This window comes from Saimiri boliviensis, chromosome 3 (genome assembly GCF_048565385.1).
Source record: "Saimiri boliviensis isolate mSaiBol1 chromosome 3, mSaiBol1.pri, whole genome shotgun sequence".
NCBI classification, from domain to species: domain Eukaryota; kingdom Metazoa; phylum Chordata; class Mammalia; order Primates; family Cebidae; genus Saimiri; species Saimiri boliviensis.
The window spans coordinates 97,231,129-97,248,041 of record NC_133451.1 but is presented as its reverse complement, the minus strand read 5'-3'; the positions used below and the strand labels follow the sequence as shown (position 1 = coordinate 97,248,041).

The window sequence follows — 16,913 nt, the reverse complement described above, 5'->3', positions numbered from 1 at the left end:
TGGAGTTAATTTTGGTGTAAGGTGTCAGGAAGGGGTCCTGTTTCTGCTTTCTGCACATGGCTAGCCAGTTTTCCCAACACCATTTATTAAACAGGGAGTCCTTTCCCCATTGCTTGTTTTTGTCAGGTTTGTCGAAGATCAGATGGTTGTGGGTATGTTGTATTTCCTCTGAGGCCTCTGTTCTGTTCCATTGGTCTATATCTCTGCTTTGGTACCAGTACCATGCTGTTTTGATTACTGTAGCCTTGTAGTATAGTTTGAAGTCTGGTAGTGTGATGCCTCTTGCTTTGTTCTTTTTGCTTAGAATTGACTTGGCTATGCGGGCTCTCTTTTGGTTCCATATGAAGTTAAAGGTGTTTTTTTCCAGTTCTGTGAAGAAGGTCATTGGTAGCTTGATGGGAATAGTGTTGAATCTGTAAATTACTTTGGGCAGTATGGCCATTTTCACGATGTTGATTCTTCCTAACCATGAACATGGAATATTTTTCCATCTGTTTGTATCCTCTCTTATTTCGTTGAGCAATGGCTTGTAGTTCTCCTTGAAGAGGTCCTTTACGTTCCTTGTTAGTTGTATTCCTAGGTACTTTATTCTCTTTGTAGCAATTGTGAATGGCAGTTCGTTCTTGATTTGGCTCTCTTGAAGTCTATTACTGGTGTATAGGAATGCTTGTGATTTTTGCACGTTGATTTTGTATCCTGAGACTTTGCTGAAGTTGTTTATCAGTTTCAGGAGATTTTGGGCTGAGATGATGGGGTCTTCCAGATATACAATCATGTCATCTGCAAATAGAGACAATTTGATTTCCTCCTTTCCAATTTGGATACCCTTTATTTCTTTTTCTTGCCTGATTGCTCTGGCTAGAACTTCCAGTACTATATTGAATAGGAGTGGTGAGAGAGGGCATCCTTGTCTAGTGCCAGATTTCAAAGGGAATGCTTCCAGTTTTTGCCCATTCAGTATGATATTGGCTGTTGGTTTGTCATAAATAGCTTTTATTGTTTTGAGATACGTTCCGTCAATACCTAGTTTATTGAGGGTTTTTAGCATAAAGGGTTGTTGAATTTTGTCAAAAGCCTTCTCTGCATCAATCGAGATAATCATGTGGTTTTTGTCTTTGGTTCTGTTTATGTGGTGAATTACGTTTATGGACTTGCGTATGTTGAACCAGCCTTGCATCCCCGGGATGAATCCTACTTGATCATGGTGGATGAGCTTTTTGATATGCTGTTGCAATCGGTTTGCCAGTATTTTATTGAAGATTTTTGCATCTATGTTCATCATGGATATTGGCCTGAAATTTTCTTTTCTTGTTGAGTCTCTGCCGGGTTTTGGTATCAGGATGATGTTTGTCTCGTATAATGATTTGGGAAGGATTCCCTCTTTTTGGATTGTCTGGAATAGTTTCAGAAGAAATGATATCAGCTCCTCCTTGTATGTCTGGTAGAATTCAGCTGTGAACCCATCTGGACCTGGGCTTTTTTTGGGTGGTAGGCTCTTTATTGCTGCCTCGACTTCAGACCATGTTATTGGTCTATTCAGGGTTTCGGCTTCTTCCAGGTTTAGGCTTGGGAGGTTGCAGGTGTCCAGGAATTTATCCATTTCTTCCAGGTTTACTAGTTTATGTGCATAGAGTTGTTTGTAATAATCTCTGATGATGGTTTGGATTTCTGTGGAATCTGTGGTGATATCCCCTTTATCGTTTTTTATTGCATCAATTTGGTTATTCTCTCTTTTCTTTTTTATTAATCTGGCTAGTGGTCTGTCTATTTTGTTGATCTTTTCAAAAAACCAGCTCCTGGATTTATTGATTTTTTGAAGAGTTTTTTGTGTCTCTATTTCCTTCAGTTCTGCTCTGATCTTAGTTATTTCCTGTCTTCTGCTAGGTTTTGAGTTTTTTTGATCTTGCTCCTCTAGCTCTTTCAATTTTGATGATAGGGTGTCAATTTTAGATCTCTCCTTTCTTCTCATGTGGGCACTCATTGCTATATATTTTCCTCTAGAGACTGCTTTAAATGTGTCCCAGAGATTCTGGTATGTTGTGTCTTCATTCTCATTGTTTTCGAAGAACATCTTTATTTCTGCCTTCATTTCATTGTTTATCCAGTCAGCATTCAAGAGCAAGTTGTTCAGTTTCCATGAAGCTGTGTGATTCTGAGTTAGTTTCTGCATTCTGAGTTCTAACTCGATTGCACTGTGGTCTGAGAGACTGTTTGTTATGATTTCTGTTCTTTTGCATTTGCTGAGGAGTGATTTATTGCCAATTATGTGGTCAATTTTAGAGTAGGTGTGATGTGGTGCTGAGAAGAATGTATATTCTGTGGATTTGGGGTGGAGAGTTCTGTAAATGTCTATTAGGTTTGCATGTTCCAGGTCTGTATTCAGGTCCTGGATATCCTTGTTGATTTTCTGTCTGGTTGATCTGTCTAATATTGACAATGGGGTGTTAAAGTCTCCCACTATTATTGTGTGGGAGTCTAAGTCTCTTTGTAAGTCATTAAGAACTTGCCTTATGTATCTGGGTGCTCCTGTATTGGGTGCATATATATTTAGGATCGTTAGCTCTTCTTGTTGCAGTGATCCTTTTACCATTATGTAATGTCCTTCTTTGTCTCTTTTGATCTTTGTTGCTTTAAAGTCTATTTTATCAGAGATGAGAATTGCAACTCCTGCCTTTTTTTGCTCTCTATTTGCTTGGTAGATCTTCCTCCATCCCTTTATTTTGAGCCTTTGTGTATCCTTGTATGTAAGATGGGTTTCCTGGATACAGCACACTGATGGGTTTTGGCTTTTTATCCAATTTGCCAGTCTGTGTCTTTTGATTGGGGCATTTAGTCCATTGACATTTAGGGATAGTATTGTTATGTGTGAATTTAATGCTGTCATTTTGATGCTACCTGGCTGTTTTGTTGGTTAGTTGATGCAGATTCTTGATTGTGTTGATGCTCTTTTACCATTTGGTGTGTTTTTGGAGTGGCTGGTACTGGTTGTTCCTTTATATGTGTAAAGCCTCTTTCAGGAGTTCTTGTAGAGCAGGTTTGGTGGTGATGAAATCTCTGAGTGCTTGCTTGTTCACAAAGGATTTTATTTTTCCTTCACTTATGAAGCTTAGTTTGGCTGGATAGGAGATTCTGGGTTGAAAGTTCTTTTCTTTAAGGATGTTGAATATTGGCCCCCAATCTCTTCTGGCTTGTAGGGTTTCTGCTGAGAGATCTGCTGTGAGTCTAATGGGCTTCCCTTTGTGGGTAACCCGACCTTTCTCTCTGGCTGCCCTTAGCATTTTCTCTTTCATTTCAACCCTGGTGAATCTGACGATTATGTGCCTTGGGGTTGCTCTTCTTGAGGAATATCTTTGTGGTGTTCTCTGTATTTCCTGGATTTGAATATTGGTCTGCCTTGCTAGGTTAGGGAAGTTTTCCTGGATAATATCCTGAAGAGTATTTTCCAGCTTGGATTCATTCTCTTCATCACATTCAGGTACACCTATCAGATGTAGATTAGGTCTTTTCACATAGTCCCACATTTCTTGAAGATTTTGTTCATTCCTTTTTGCGCTTTTTTCTCTGTTCTTGCCTTCTCTTTTTATTTCATTGAGTTGATCTTCGACCTCTGATATCCTTTCTTCTGCTTGGTCAATTCGGCTGTTGAAGCTTGTGCATGCTTCACAAAGTTCTCGCGTTGCGTTTTTCAGCTCCATCAATTCACTTATACTCCTCTCTATGCTGTCCATTCTCGTCAGCAGTTCGTCCAATCTTTTTTCAAGGTTCCTATTTTCTTTGCGATGGGTTAGAACATGTTCTTTTAGCTCATTGTAGTTTCTTACTACCCACCTTCTGAAGTCTGATTCTGTCATTTCATCACCCTCCTTCTCCATCCGGTCTGGTTCCCTTGCTGGTGAGGAGTTGTGATCACTTTTAGGAGGAGAGGTGTTCTGGTTTCGGGAGTTTTCATCCTTTTTACACTGGTTTCTTCCCATTTTTGTGGGTTTATCCACCTGTTGTCTGTCTCTGTCCCAGGGAGTTGGTGCTTTATGAATTTCCGTTGCACTACTGCCTTTTTTGATTTTTCTTTCAGGTCTGACCCGCCCAGCTAGCAGCATGCCTAGCCTCTGCCTGCCCACAGGGGCTTTGCTGAGCTGCTGTGGGCTCCGCCCAGCTGCCCTGAGGTCTTCCCTGTAGTCCTTTTTATATGGGCGTAGTTAGAAGTGTCTAGGCAATGGTGGCCCCGCCTCTGTTATGGCGGACTCTCTCTGTTGTGGCAGGTTGCCTCGGCAACGGCGGGTTGCCTCGGCAACGGCAGCCTGCCTCCATAGCAGTGGAGAGTCTCAGTAATGGCGAAGCCCCTCCCCCAGGGAGCCGGACCGTCCTGGTTCAGCTGTGCTTGGTTTGAAGGGCTCAACCCAGAGGGTTTCCAATTACTGTTTTTGTTTTCGTTGTTGTTGGGGGTGGAGGGGTGGGACCAACTGAGCATGATCACCTGGCTCCCTGACTCAGAGTCTTTTCTTTTAAGTTGAACGACCCCACGTTCTGGTCGCTTGTTGAAAAGGCGCCGGGATCTCCCGTGCTGTGACTCACGGAGTCGGCTCGAACCACGGCGCCGGCTCCTGGCGGATTTTTTGCCTAGGAATCTCCTGGCCTGACTCGCTATTTCAGATGAATGGGCTATTCTGCCGTCTCAGGGCTCTGCTCGCCAGCTAAGAGGGCTCCCAGACCAGTGGCTTTTGTAGGGAGAACCGCAGCAACAGGGAGTGGTCACAGCAGCCGCGCGGGCAGAATCAGCCCCGCGGGGGCCAAAACAGCCGCACCGGCTGGGACTGCGACGCTGGCGACCCCTCTGCCTGGGTATCTCTTGGTCTGTGGGCAATAAGAGTTAGTCTGGAAATGCGGCGTCCACTCACCCTCTGCACTTTCACTGGGAGCTGAAGTCCTGAGCTGTTCTTAGGCGGCCATCTTCCCAGCATTCCCTATAGTGGATTTCTTATAACAATGTATTAATTAAATAAAGCATGTGGATAACTGAAACAAATAACAGCAATATCCTAAGACACAAGGGAGAGAAGTGAAAAATACTCTGTTATAACATACTTATACTATATGTGAAGTGCTATTGTGTTATTTAAATATGGATTTAGATACGTTTAAAATACATATTAAATATAGTAAAGTCTGGGACAACAACTAAATTTTAAAAATGTACAACTAATATATTCTAAGAGACTAGACAAAGTGTTCAATTAAAACCAGAGAAGATAGAAATGGTAGGGAGTGGTACCTGGAAAGTAATATTTTCTGAACTTACTACCATACCACTGTAAATGAATAGAAAACAGTTAAAACATGGTGCATACTAATGCAAATACATTTGTAATCACTTCTGTGAATAGTTTACATACACGAGTTAAAAGAGAGAGAGAGAGATAGTGGACTAAAAAACAAAGCCCAATTACATTTTGCCTATCAGAAACCCACTTTAAATATAAAGCTTCAACTAAGTTAGAAGTAAAGGGATAGTTAAAGGTATAGCACGCTAACACTACTCGAAAGAAAGTTTTAAAAAGAAAACATAAAGATGGAATAGCTGTATCAATTTTAGACCAATGAGATTAAAGAACAAGGAGGGTTATTAAGAACAAAAAGGGAGGTTCTGTAATCATGAAGGAGTCAATTTTCCAAGATGATCTAACAATCCTAACTATATATGGACCTAACAACAAAGCTTTGAAATACAAGAGGCAAGAACTGAGAAGAGACATAGATAAATCATACGTATATCTACTCTTACAGTTGGAAACTCTGTCTATAGTTGATAGATTAAATAGGCAAAAAATCAGTAAAGTTATAAATAACCAAAATGGCACTGTCAATCAACTTAATCTATTCAACATATATAGAATACTTCATATAACAAGAGCAGAGTACACATTTTCTGAAGTCCACCTGGTGCATTCATCAAGACAGATATTTTAAACCAGAAAATATACCTTAGCAAATTAAAAATAACAAAAATCATATAAAATACATTATTTTTCCAACCAGACGGAAGGAAACTAAAAATTATTATCAGAAAGTTATAGTTGGGTTTTGTTTTTGTTTTTTAATCCACTTGTGATGCCGTGACGATCTTTTTTTTTTTTTTTTTGAGTTGGAATCTCATTCTGTCACCCAGGCTGGAGTACAGTGGAGCTATCTTGGCTCACTGCAGCCTCTGTCTCTTGGATTCAAGTGATTCTCATACCTCAGCCTTCTGAGTAACCGAGATTACAGGCATCCATCACTATGACAGACTAATTTTTGTATTTTTAGTAGAGACGGAATTTCACCATGTTGGCCAGGCTGATCTAGAACTCCTATCTCAAGTGATCCACCTGCCTCAGCCTCCCAAAGTGCTGGGATTACAGGCGTGAGCCACTGTGCCCGGTCAGTCTTGTTTAATCAATATATGTGAACTATTCATATGTAAAGTGATTACAAGTGTAATTGAATTAATATGTCCCATATTTGTAGCTGTTTTCTATTCATTTAATTTGGTCTGTCCCATCCCCTGCTACCATTCCAAATTTTTAACTATTTGGAGATTAAGCCATAAACATTTAACTAACAAATGGGTTCAAGAAAAATTAGATACTAAAAATATTTTGAACTAAATGTAAAAATATTACATAATGTTATAGCATGAAATATATATATTACAAAAGAAGAAATGTCTATAATTAATATCAAACTATCACCTTTGGAATCTAGGAAAAGTAAATTAAAGCCAAACAAGAATAATAAAAGAAATAATAAAGATTAGAAAAAAGATAAAAAAAATTAAATTCAGAGCCAACTGAAAGAGCTCCCAATGGCCAAAGCTGGAACAATTTGAACAACAAAAATTTAGTAGTTATGCAGCCATAAGAAGGAATGAGATCATGTCCTTTGCAGGCACGTGGATGAAGCTGGAAGCCATCATCCTCAGCAAACTAACACAGCAACAGAAAACCAAACACTGCATGTTCTTACTCATAAGTGGGAGCTGAACATGGACACAGGGAAGGGATCAACATACACTGAGGCCTGTGTAGGGAGTTGGGGGAAAGAGAGTGTCAGGATAAACAGCTGATACATGGGGGTCTTAATACCTAAGTGATGGGTTGATAGGTGCAGCAAATCACCATGGCACACATTTACATATGTAACAAACTGGCACATTCCATACATGTATTCCAGAACTTCAAATAAAATTTAAAAATATATGCAGTAGTATTGTATTATAACTGAAAATGCAAAATATCTATAGGTTCATACTGATATATATAAATAATAAATGGCACAAATAGACAAATCTCAATTCCAGATAATTTATGCACATACTTCATCCTCAAAGAAGAAGAATATTACCTCCCATTCCTTAAGCGTGGGCTGGACACAGAGATTTTTCTTCCCAAATAATTTAGCATGAAAAAGGAAAAAAAGTTACAGCAAGCTCTAGTTTGGCCAGGTAATAAAGTAGTCAATAGTAGTAAGTCATATTGATAGTATATACTCTTGATATGATACAATAAGAATGTCATTTACATCTCTACAGTCATCTTCTACAATTTCTGTCAATGCCCTACATTTTCATCATTAAAAGTAACACCTCTGGCGGGTCCTCTTTCTGTCCAGTGGTTGGTTCTCGGAGATTTGTGTCAGGACTGCTTATAAGAAGATGTCTTCAGGAAATGCTAAAATTGGGTACCCTGCCCCCAACTTCAAAGCCACAGCTGTTATGCCAGATGGTCAGTTTAAAGATATCAGCCTGTCTGACTACAAAGGAAAACATGTTGTATTCTTCTTTTACCCTCTTGACTTCACCTTTGTGTGCCCCACGGAGATCATTGCTTTCAGTGATAGGGCAGAAGAATTTAAGAAACTCAACTGCCAAGTGATTGGTGCTTCTGTGGATTCTCACTTCTGTCACCTGGCATGGATCAACACACCTAAGAAACAAGGAGGACTGGGACCCATGAACATTCCTTTGATATCAGACCCAAAGCGCACCATTGCTCAGGATTATGGGGTCTTAAAGGCTGATGAAGGCATCTCATTCAGGGGCCTCTTTATCATTGATGATAAGGGTATTCTTCGGCAGATCACTGTAAATGACCTCCCTGTTGGCCGCTCTGTGGATGAGACTTTGAGACTAGTTCAGGCCTTCCAGTTCACTGACAAACATGGGGAAGTGTGCCCAGCTGGCTGGAAACCTGGCAGTGATAACATCAAGACTGATGTCCAAAAGAGCAAAGAGTATTTCTCCAAACAGAAGTGAGCGGGCTGTTTATGCCAGGCTTGCAGTGGGCAGCCATGAAAACAAAACCTCTTTTGTATTTTTTCCCCCCCCATGAGTAAAACACAAGACTTCAGATTCAGCTGAATTGTGGTGTGTTACAAGGGAGTCCTTTGCTACAGAGAGTGGAGAGACCAGCCTTTCTTCCTACAATAGGAATAGCCAGAGTTGTGTTGTGGGCAGGCCATTGATTTGTATGATGTATCAGTAGAGGGCATCAACCCATTGATCTTCTGTAGTTTGTATTAAACTTGAACCGAGACCTTGATGAGTCTCTATTTAAAAAAAAAAAAAAGTAACACCTCTATGTGCACGCACACTTGCACGCACACACCCACACACACACACCCTTCCCACCCCAAATAAGACAGGACTTCTGGCATGCCTTTAAAAAATATTCTAAGTGACACTATTCACTGAAGTTTAGCTCTGCTTAATCGAAGTTTCAAACATTACTTACATGTTTGATTCAGGTAACTAAGGAATTTAAAACTGTGTTTAAGTGAAGTTGCAAAAGCAATTATTTTTTATAAAATTTTCTGAAATAGCTGCTGTATCTCAAGGAAAAAAATTCAAAAGTATTATTAGCTTTCTTGCAAAGTTAATATTTTGATTATAGTTGACAATTTTTTCCTCATTTGTGTTTATAATCTTGAAATTAGGGCTCTAACTCATCTATTAATATTTATTTTTTGCATATGTGTATATATATATGTTTGTAATCACATAGATATGTCCACATACACAAAAATATATGTATACAAATGACTGTACAGTCATGTGTCACTTAATGACAGGGATATACTCTGAGAAATGTGTTTGGTGATTTTGCCATCATGTGAACATCATGAAGTGTACTTATATGAACCTAGATGGTATTGCTTTCTATACACCTAGGCTATATGCTCCTAGACTACAAACTTATATACCTGTTTCTGTACTCAATAGGCAATCAGAACACAATGGCAAATATTTGTGTATTTAAACATAGAAAAGGTACAGTAAAAATATGGTATAAACAATGATACTCTTCTATAGGGCACTTAGCATGAGTGGAGCTTGCAGGACTAGAAGCTGTTCTGGGTGTCAGTGAGTGAGTGGTGAGTGAATGTGAAGGCCTAGGATATTACTGTACACTACTGTAGACTTTATAAATACTGTGCACTTAGACTACATTAGATTTATTTAAAATTTTCTTTAATAATTAATCTTAGCTTACTCTAACTTTTCTACTTTACAAACTTTATTTTTTTCACTTTTTAGCTTTTTTTTTTGTAATAACAGCATAAAACACAAACACATTTATACAACTATGCAAAATATTTTCTTTGTATCCTTATTTTACAAGCCTTTTTCTAATTTAAAATTATTGTTATTTTTAACTTTCTAAGAATGGAAGATTCTTAAGGACTGTTCTTCACTTTCTTTGGTATCCAGTAACAGTAGATGTTCAAAATATGTAGCTGATTAATACCAGCATTGTGAATGCTGCACAACTGTGTGATTATTACTAAGCAAGTCACTACCAGCTTCTGAAAAGTAGTTTCACAGTTATGTTATTTATACACTGCCTTCTATGACTTCTACTTTGCCTTAAACTAATCCCTACAATCTAAAACGCTATTTCAATATCAGGAAAAAAGGGGGAGGTGGAAATATATTTCCTGTGATTTTAAGAGTACAGAGCATCATTCTCATATCTGGCTAGTTCATATGTCTAGTGTGTAATAAAAGTCAAGATGAACTCTTAAAAAAAAAAAAAAAAAACTAAGACACAAGGACATGCATTATCCTAGGTCTACAGAGGATCAGAATCATCAATATCATTGTTGTCCACTTCCACATCTTGTCCCATTGGAAGGTTTTCAAGGGCGGTAACATGCGTGAAGCTGTCATTTCCTATAAGAATACATTCTTCTGGATTACTTCCTGAAGAACCTACCTGAGGCTGTTTTACAGTTAACTAACTTTCTTTCCTTCTTTCTTTCTTTCTTTCTTTCTTTCTTTCTTTCTTTCTTTCTTTCTTTCTTTCTTTCTTTTTTTAACAAGTAGAAGTATGCTCTAAAGTAATAATAAGAAGTATAGCATAGTAAATACAGTAACATAGTCATTTATTGTCTTTATTATTAGGTAGTGGATGTAGTTGTACCTGGTACACTCTTGTAAGACTGGCAGCATGATAGGTTTGTTTATACCAGCTCCACCATAAACATGGAATGTGTTATAAGACAATGTTACCATGCCTACCACTACATAGGAATTTTTCAGTTCCATTATAATCTTATGGGATAGTTGAATATGTATCCATCATTAATGGAAACATTGCTATGAGGTGCCTGACTGTAATCATAAAGTATACATACAACTTTAAAATGGGTAAATGAAAGTGTCATTCCCATAAAATGTCACTGATTCAGTGCATAGGTGCCAAACTAAAATCTCTTGTTATTGTCAACGTAATGAAAACACCAAGTTTTTGGAAATTGAGGAGGGTGTGTGTGTGTGTGTGTGTGTGTGTGTGTGTGTGTGTGTGTGTAATTTTAGAGGTAGGACTTTATTTCTTTGAAAACTATTGCACTCTATTGGTAATTGCAGAAACTGCTCAGATACTTAAAATTTTGGATTCATTCTTGCACCTACAGGACAAATTATGTTATTTGCTGGGTCATTCTGTCTTTCAAAAATAATTAGCAGTGGTAAATGTGACCTCAATGATCACAGATGCAAAACTAGTGCATTCTGATTTCAGTTCATACTGTAGCATTATCTGCACTCTGAAACCATAATTATTTGATGAATTTGTTAATTCAACAAATATTTGTCAAACAGAAACTCTATTAGGAACTGGATAATAGTTGCTATATTTTGGATATATGTTTTATTACCTCATTTTCCAGCTTTAAAATACTCCTTTCATATTTTTCTTACAAAATCTTTAATAAGTTTTTGCTTATTAAAGTAAAATAACAATTAACCAAAGCTAAAGTTGTCATTAACTCTCTTCATTTTATTCACGTACTTTGAGAACCTCATACTTTCTTGGAAACCCTTTTTGCTTCAGTCAACCCCACCTATTCCCATTTCCGTTGCAGAATTTTTCTCTTTTTCTATCTGTTTTTGTGCTATTAAAATATTTTTTCTCTTTCTGAGAAGAAGCCTAGAGAAAAAAATTTCAAGTGTTTAGTGATTTGTATGATAAGTTGTATACTTGCTCTGTGTGGCATATGTATGTTTGTATTGAGTAGAATGTAGGAATAGAATGGGAATATACATAGATAAATAATATATGATTGTGATCTTATAGTACTTTATCTTCTGTTATTAGAGTAAAAAATAATTACATTAAGAAACTCTGAAAGGAGTAATAACAGAGATACAATGAATATAGTAGGAGAGAGCATAAGGAACAAATAGTTTTGATGAGTAAAGAGGAAAATTAACTTGTATAAAAATATTTAAATACATGAATGGCAACTATGTAAAAGATTTCCTCTAGGAGCTGAGGATAGAGTGAAGAATAAGAATGTTCTCTGAATTTAGGGAGCACACATTCTAGTGAGGGGACACAAGTAAAGAAACAAGGTATTTTAGACAATGATAAGTCCCCCTGAAGACAACAGAACAGGCAATATTGGAGAATGGCTGGGAGCTTCTTCAGGTAAGATGGAAGGGAAGGTGATGTGGTTTGGCTGTGTCCCCCACCCAAATCTCAACTTGAATTTTGTCTCTCAGACTTTCCACATTTTCATGTGTTGTGGAACAGACACAAGGGGAGGTAGTTGAATCATGGGGGCCTGTCTTTCTTATGCTATTCTTGTGATAGTGAATAAGTCTCATGAGATCTGATGGTTTTATCAGGGATTTCCACTTTTGCTTCCTCCTCACTTTCCCTTGCCACCGCCATGTAGGAAGTGCCTTTCACCTCCTGCCATGATTCGGAGGCTTCCCCAGCCCTGTGGAACTATAAGTCCAATTAAAACCTTTTTCTTCCCAGTCTTCCATGTCTTTTTTCTTCCCATATCTTTATCAGCCATGTGAAACTGAACGAATACAGTAAATGGTACCAGTAGAGTGGGGTGTTGCTGAAAAGATACTGGAAAATGTGGAAGCAACTTTGGAACTGAGTAACAGGCAGATATTGGAACTGTTTGAAGGGCTCAGAAGAGGACGGGAAAATGTGGGAAAATTTGGAACTTTCTAGAGATTTTTTGAATGGCTTTGCCAAAAATGCTGATAGTGATATGGACAATAAAATCCAGGCTGGGATGGTATCATATGGAGATGAGGAACTCATTGAGAACTGGAGGCAAAGATGACTCTTGTTATGTTTTAGCAAAGAGACTGGCAGCATTTTACCCCTGTCCTAGAGATTTTTGGAACTTTGAACTTGACAGAGATTATTTAGGATATCTGGCAGAAAACATTTCTAAGCAGCAAAGCATTCAAGATGTGAGTTGGGTCCTGTTAAGGGCATTTGGTTTTATAAGGAAAGAAGAGCATAAAAGTTTGGAAAATTTGCAGTCTGACTATGTGATAGAAGAGAATAACCTATTTTCTGGGTAAAAATTCAAGCCAGCTGCAGAAATTTGCGTAAGTAGCAAGGAGCCTAAGGTTAATCCCCCAAACTGTTGGGAAAATGTCTTAGGCCATGTCAGAGATCTTCACATCAGCCCCTCCCATTACAGACCTGGTGGCCTAGGAGGAAAAAGTGGTTTTGTGAGTGAGGAAAAGGGTCCGTATGCTGTGTGCAGCCTAGGGACTTGGTGCCTTATGTTCCAGCCCCTCTAGCTATGGCAGAAAGGCGGCAACATACAGCTTGGGCTGTGGCTTCAGAGGTTGGAAGCCCCGGGACTTGGCAGCTTCCACATGTTGTTGAGCCTGCGGGTACGCAGAAATCAAGAGTTGAGGTTTGGGAACCTCTGCCTCGATTTCAGAAGATGTATGGAAACACCTGGATGCCCAGGCAAAAGTTTACTGCAGGGCAGGGCCCTCATGGAGAACCTCTGCTAGGGCAGTGTGGAAGGAAAATGTGGGGTCAGAGACCCCACATGAAGTCCTTCCTGGGGCACCAGTTAGTGGAGCTGTGAGAATAGGGCCACCATCCTCTAGACCCCAGAATAGTAGATCCACTGGTAGCTTGCATCTTGTGCCCAGAAAATTCACAGACACTCAACACCAGCCTATGAGAGCAGCCAGGAGGGATGGTATACCCTGCAAAACCACAGAGTCAGAGCTTCCCAAGACTATGAGAACCCAACTTTTGCATCAGTGTGACCTGGATGTGAGACTTGGAGTCAAAGGAAATCATTTTGGAGCTTTAAAATTTGACTGCCCCACTGGATTTCAGATTTGCATGGACCCTGTAACTTCCTTGTTTTGGCCAGTTTCTCCCACTTGGAACTGCTGTATTTAACCAATACCTGTACCCCCATTGTATCTAGGAAGTAACTAGCTTGCTTTTGATTTTACAGGCTCATAGGCGGAAGAGACTTGCCTTGTCTCAGATGAGACTTTGGGCTGTGGACTTTTGGGTTAATGCTGAAATGAGTCAAGACTTTGGGGGACTGTTGGGAAGGCATGATAGGTTTTGAAATAGAGGGGCCAGGGGCAGAATGATATGATTTGGCTATGTCCCCACTGAAAACTCAAATTTTATCCCCCAGAATTCCTATGTCTTGTGGGAGGGATCCAGGGTGAGGTACTTGAATCATGGTGGCTGGTCTTTCCCATGCTATTCTTGTGATAGTGAGTAAGTCTCACGAGATCTGATGGGCTTATCAGGGGTTTCTGCTTTTGCTTCCTACTCATTTTCTCTTGCCACCACCATGTAAGAAATGCCTTTCACCTCCTGCCAGGATTCTGAGTGCCCCCAGCCCCAAGACATGTGGAACTGTAAGTCCAACTAAATCTCTTTTTCTTCCCAGTCTTTAGTATGTCTTTATGAGTAGCTTGAAAATGAACTAATACAGAAGGGTTCATTTCATTTAGGAGGTGATGTGAGAGCTATGAGTGAGTTGACATCTTTTTATCTTCCTTTTGAAGCCACTTTTTCTAAAACCTGAGTTTCTATCTGGTCTCCCAGAATTGCTGCCCTATCCCCTAACATCTCTTCACTATCAAGTTTCTGGAGAGTCTAGTTGAATCAGTTTATCCTCCATATTGATGACATAAACATCTAATTACTAGCTGAGGCCTGACTCCTGAACCACACAGCAAAGATCTGCTGGAATTATCTGCTTGGCTGTCCCAAAGGCAAATTTAATGTCACACTGCATAACATACTCTTCATCTTGTATAGTCCATCTTGGTTTTGGTTACCTACTACACAATTCTTCAAGTCATCTTTGACTTTCTCCCATCTAGTTTGCAATGAACACCTTTCAATTCTGCCTCTATCATATGTCCTTCTTTTTTTCTATGTTCCATTACCATTGACAAGGTCTTAGTTCAGACACTTGTCATATCTTTCCCTGAGTCTATCAGAGCCTTCTGACTAATGTCTGCATTTTCAAGTATGCTCCCATACATACTCTTTTTATTTGCACTGAGGCAGATATAAAAGGAGTTATAATCCCAAACTCTTAAGCATATTTCCATTCTGCTTAAAATGTGTCAATGGCTCTCTTTGCCTCTAGGATGAAATTAAAACTCCTTAGCATGACCATAAAGCATTTCATGTCCTGCGCCCTGTATATCTTCCAGAGACATATCTCCATTCTTCCCCATTCTCCAATCCTGAACTCTGTGCAGTGATTAGCTGTGAGAGATAATTCCTTTTTTTAGGTCTTGTTCTAAAAATGTAAGTTCTTTCTTTATTTGCTATTTTCAAATAACATATAATTTCATAAATTTTATTTTAAACAATATTTACTTTGACATCTATGGGTGTTAAAATATATTTATGAAATAAAATTAACATACTCTAGGGTTTACTAAAGTCTCAAATTTAGTATATTATGACAAAGTCTTGTTAGCACTACATATGTGCACATTCAGATAGAATGTCCACATTTTGGGAAGTAGGCTCTATTAGTGGGTCATCATTGTTGTGAATTAGTAGCAGTTTTCCAATTGCTGTGATTCTGTCTTGGATTATCTTTACTGTAAGTTTTAGTATTTCTGTGGATTATTTTACTTAACCTACAGGGCTGTATTAGGCTATTCTTGCATCTATAAAGGAATACCAGAGACAGGGTAATTCATAAAGAAAAGAGGTTGTATTGACTAATTTCCTACAGGCTTACAAGCATGGCACTGGCATTGTCTCAGCTTCTGGGGAGGCCTCAGGGAACCTCTGCTCATGGTGGAAGGTGAAACTGAAGGAGACACTTCACATGGTGAGAACAGGAGCAAGAGAGTGAGACTGGGAAGATGCCACAACTTACCCAGCTAGATCTCACAAGAACTCACTATCACAAGGACAGCACCAAGGGGGCAACACGAAAGTATTCATGAGAAATCTGCCCCTTTGATCCAGTCACCTCCCACCAGGCCCCACCTGCAACACTGGGGATTACAATTTAACATGGGATTTAGACACAACATCCAAACTATATCAGAGGTGTACCAGAACAAATCTATACGGCCTATGGTTTTGTAAACACCAATTTCTAGAAAGTTTAGACTATAGTTCATGTGTGAAATCTTTATATTTTACTCCTAAAGCTAGTGTATGTATATAGTTTATATGCTCTAAATTTATTTGTGTAATAATTCTTCATCAGAATGCACTGCCTGTGAACGTGTGCTATTTAAATGATTTTCTAAGTTGTATAATGTCTGCAAGCCATATTGCAGGTAAAAGCTCATCTTATTAATATGTAAATAACTCCCTGAAATTGATAAAAAGACCAATTATTGCATTAAAAAATGGACAATAGATGTGAGCAAACATAAATGGTTAAGGAAGTACAGGTGACTCATAAACATATATTAAGACATATATAAATTAAAACTATACTGAAACATTATGTATCAACCATAAAATTAGTATAAGTTTTAATGCTGGGTAATACCTTCTGCTTTTGAGACCTTGGTATATACATTGTGTTGAATGTAAATTTGTATAACCTGTATTTAAGGTAACTTGGTTATAAATATTAACATAACAGCACTTATATATATTGATCTAGCAATTCACTTGGAAAACTGTTCTAGATATACTTACATATATTAGAAATAATGTATAGATAAGGCCATTAATATATATGTGGAGACTTTCACGGTATAGATTTGCATTTAAAAAAACTATATTTTAAAATTTATAAATCTTATTAGTTATTAAAATTAATTTAATAGTGTATTCTTTTCTATGCATTATATCAAGCAGCTCACATGTTTTCTTACATGATGTTTTTCATTATCACATGATTAAGTTAGCATGTGTCAACTTTCTTCACTGTAAAGTTATTTTTTCTTTTGTGGTTAATAGTTACCAGTAGGAGATATTCTATGAGTAGGTAAATTCTATTTCTCCTTAAGCTTTTGCCCACAAATTTTGCCCACAAATTTTTGCCAAATTTGTAGATCTTGTCTGTAACAGTTTGGTGCAGAAAATTGTGTGGTGATTGATTATTGTTGATTCTTTATTTTCCCTTTCTAATTCATT

At 38.3% G+C, this 16,913-nt stretch overlaps 1 protein-coding gene across 1 annotated transcript; it reads left to right on the top strand.

The window, feature by feature from the left end:
- Nucleotides 1-7,629: 7,629 nt before the first annotated feature.
- LOC101028711 (peroxiredoxin-1) lies at nt 7,630-8,302 on the top strand. The gene has a single exon (XM_010340101.3). It carries the CDS (start codon nt 7,688-7,690, stop codon nt 8,285-8,287), a length of 600 nt encoding a protein of 199 aa, XP_010338403.2. The 5' UTR covers nt 7,630-7,687; the 3' UTR covers nt 8,288-8,302.
- Nucleotides 8,303-16,913: the final 8,611 nt, after the last annotated feature.

Bases quoted from the DNA above. Each gene is read 5' to 3' on its own strand.
- LOC101028711 (XM_010340101.3), top strand. From the start codon at position 7,688: ATGTCTTCAGGAAATGCTAAAATTGGGTACCCTGCCCCCAACTTCAAA.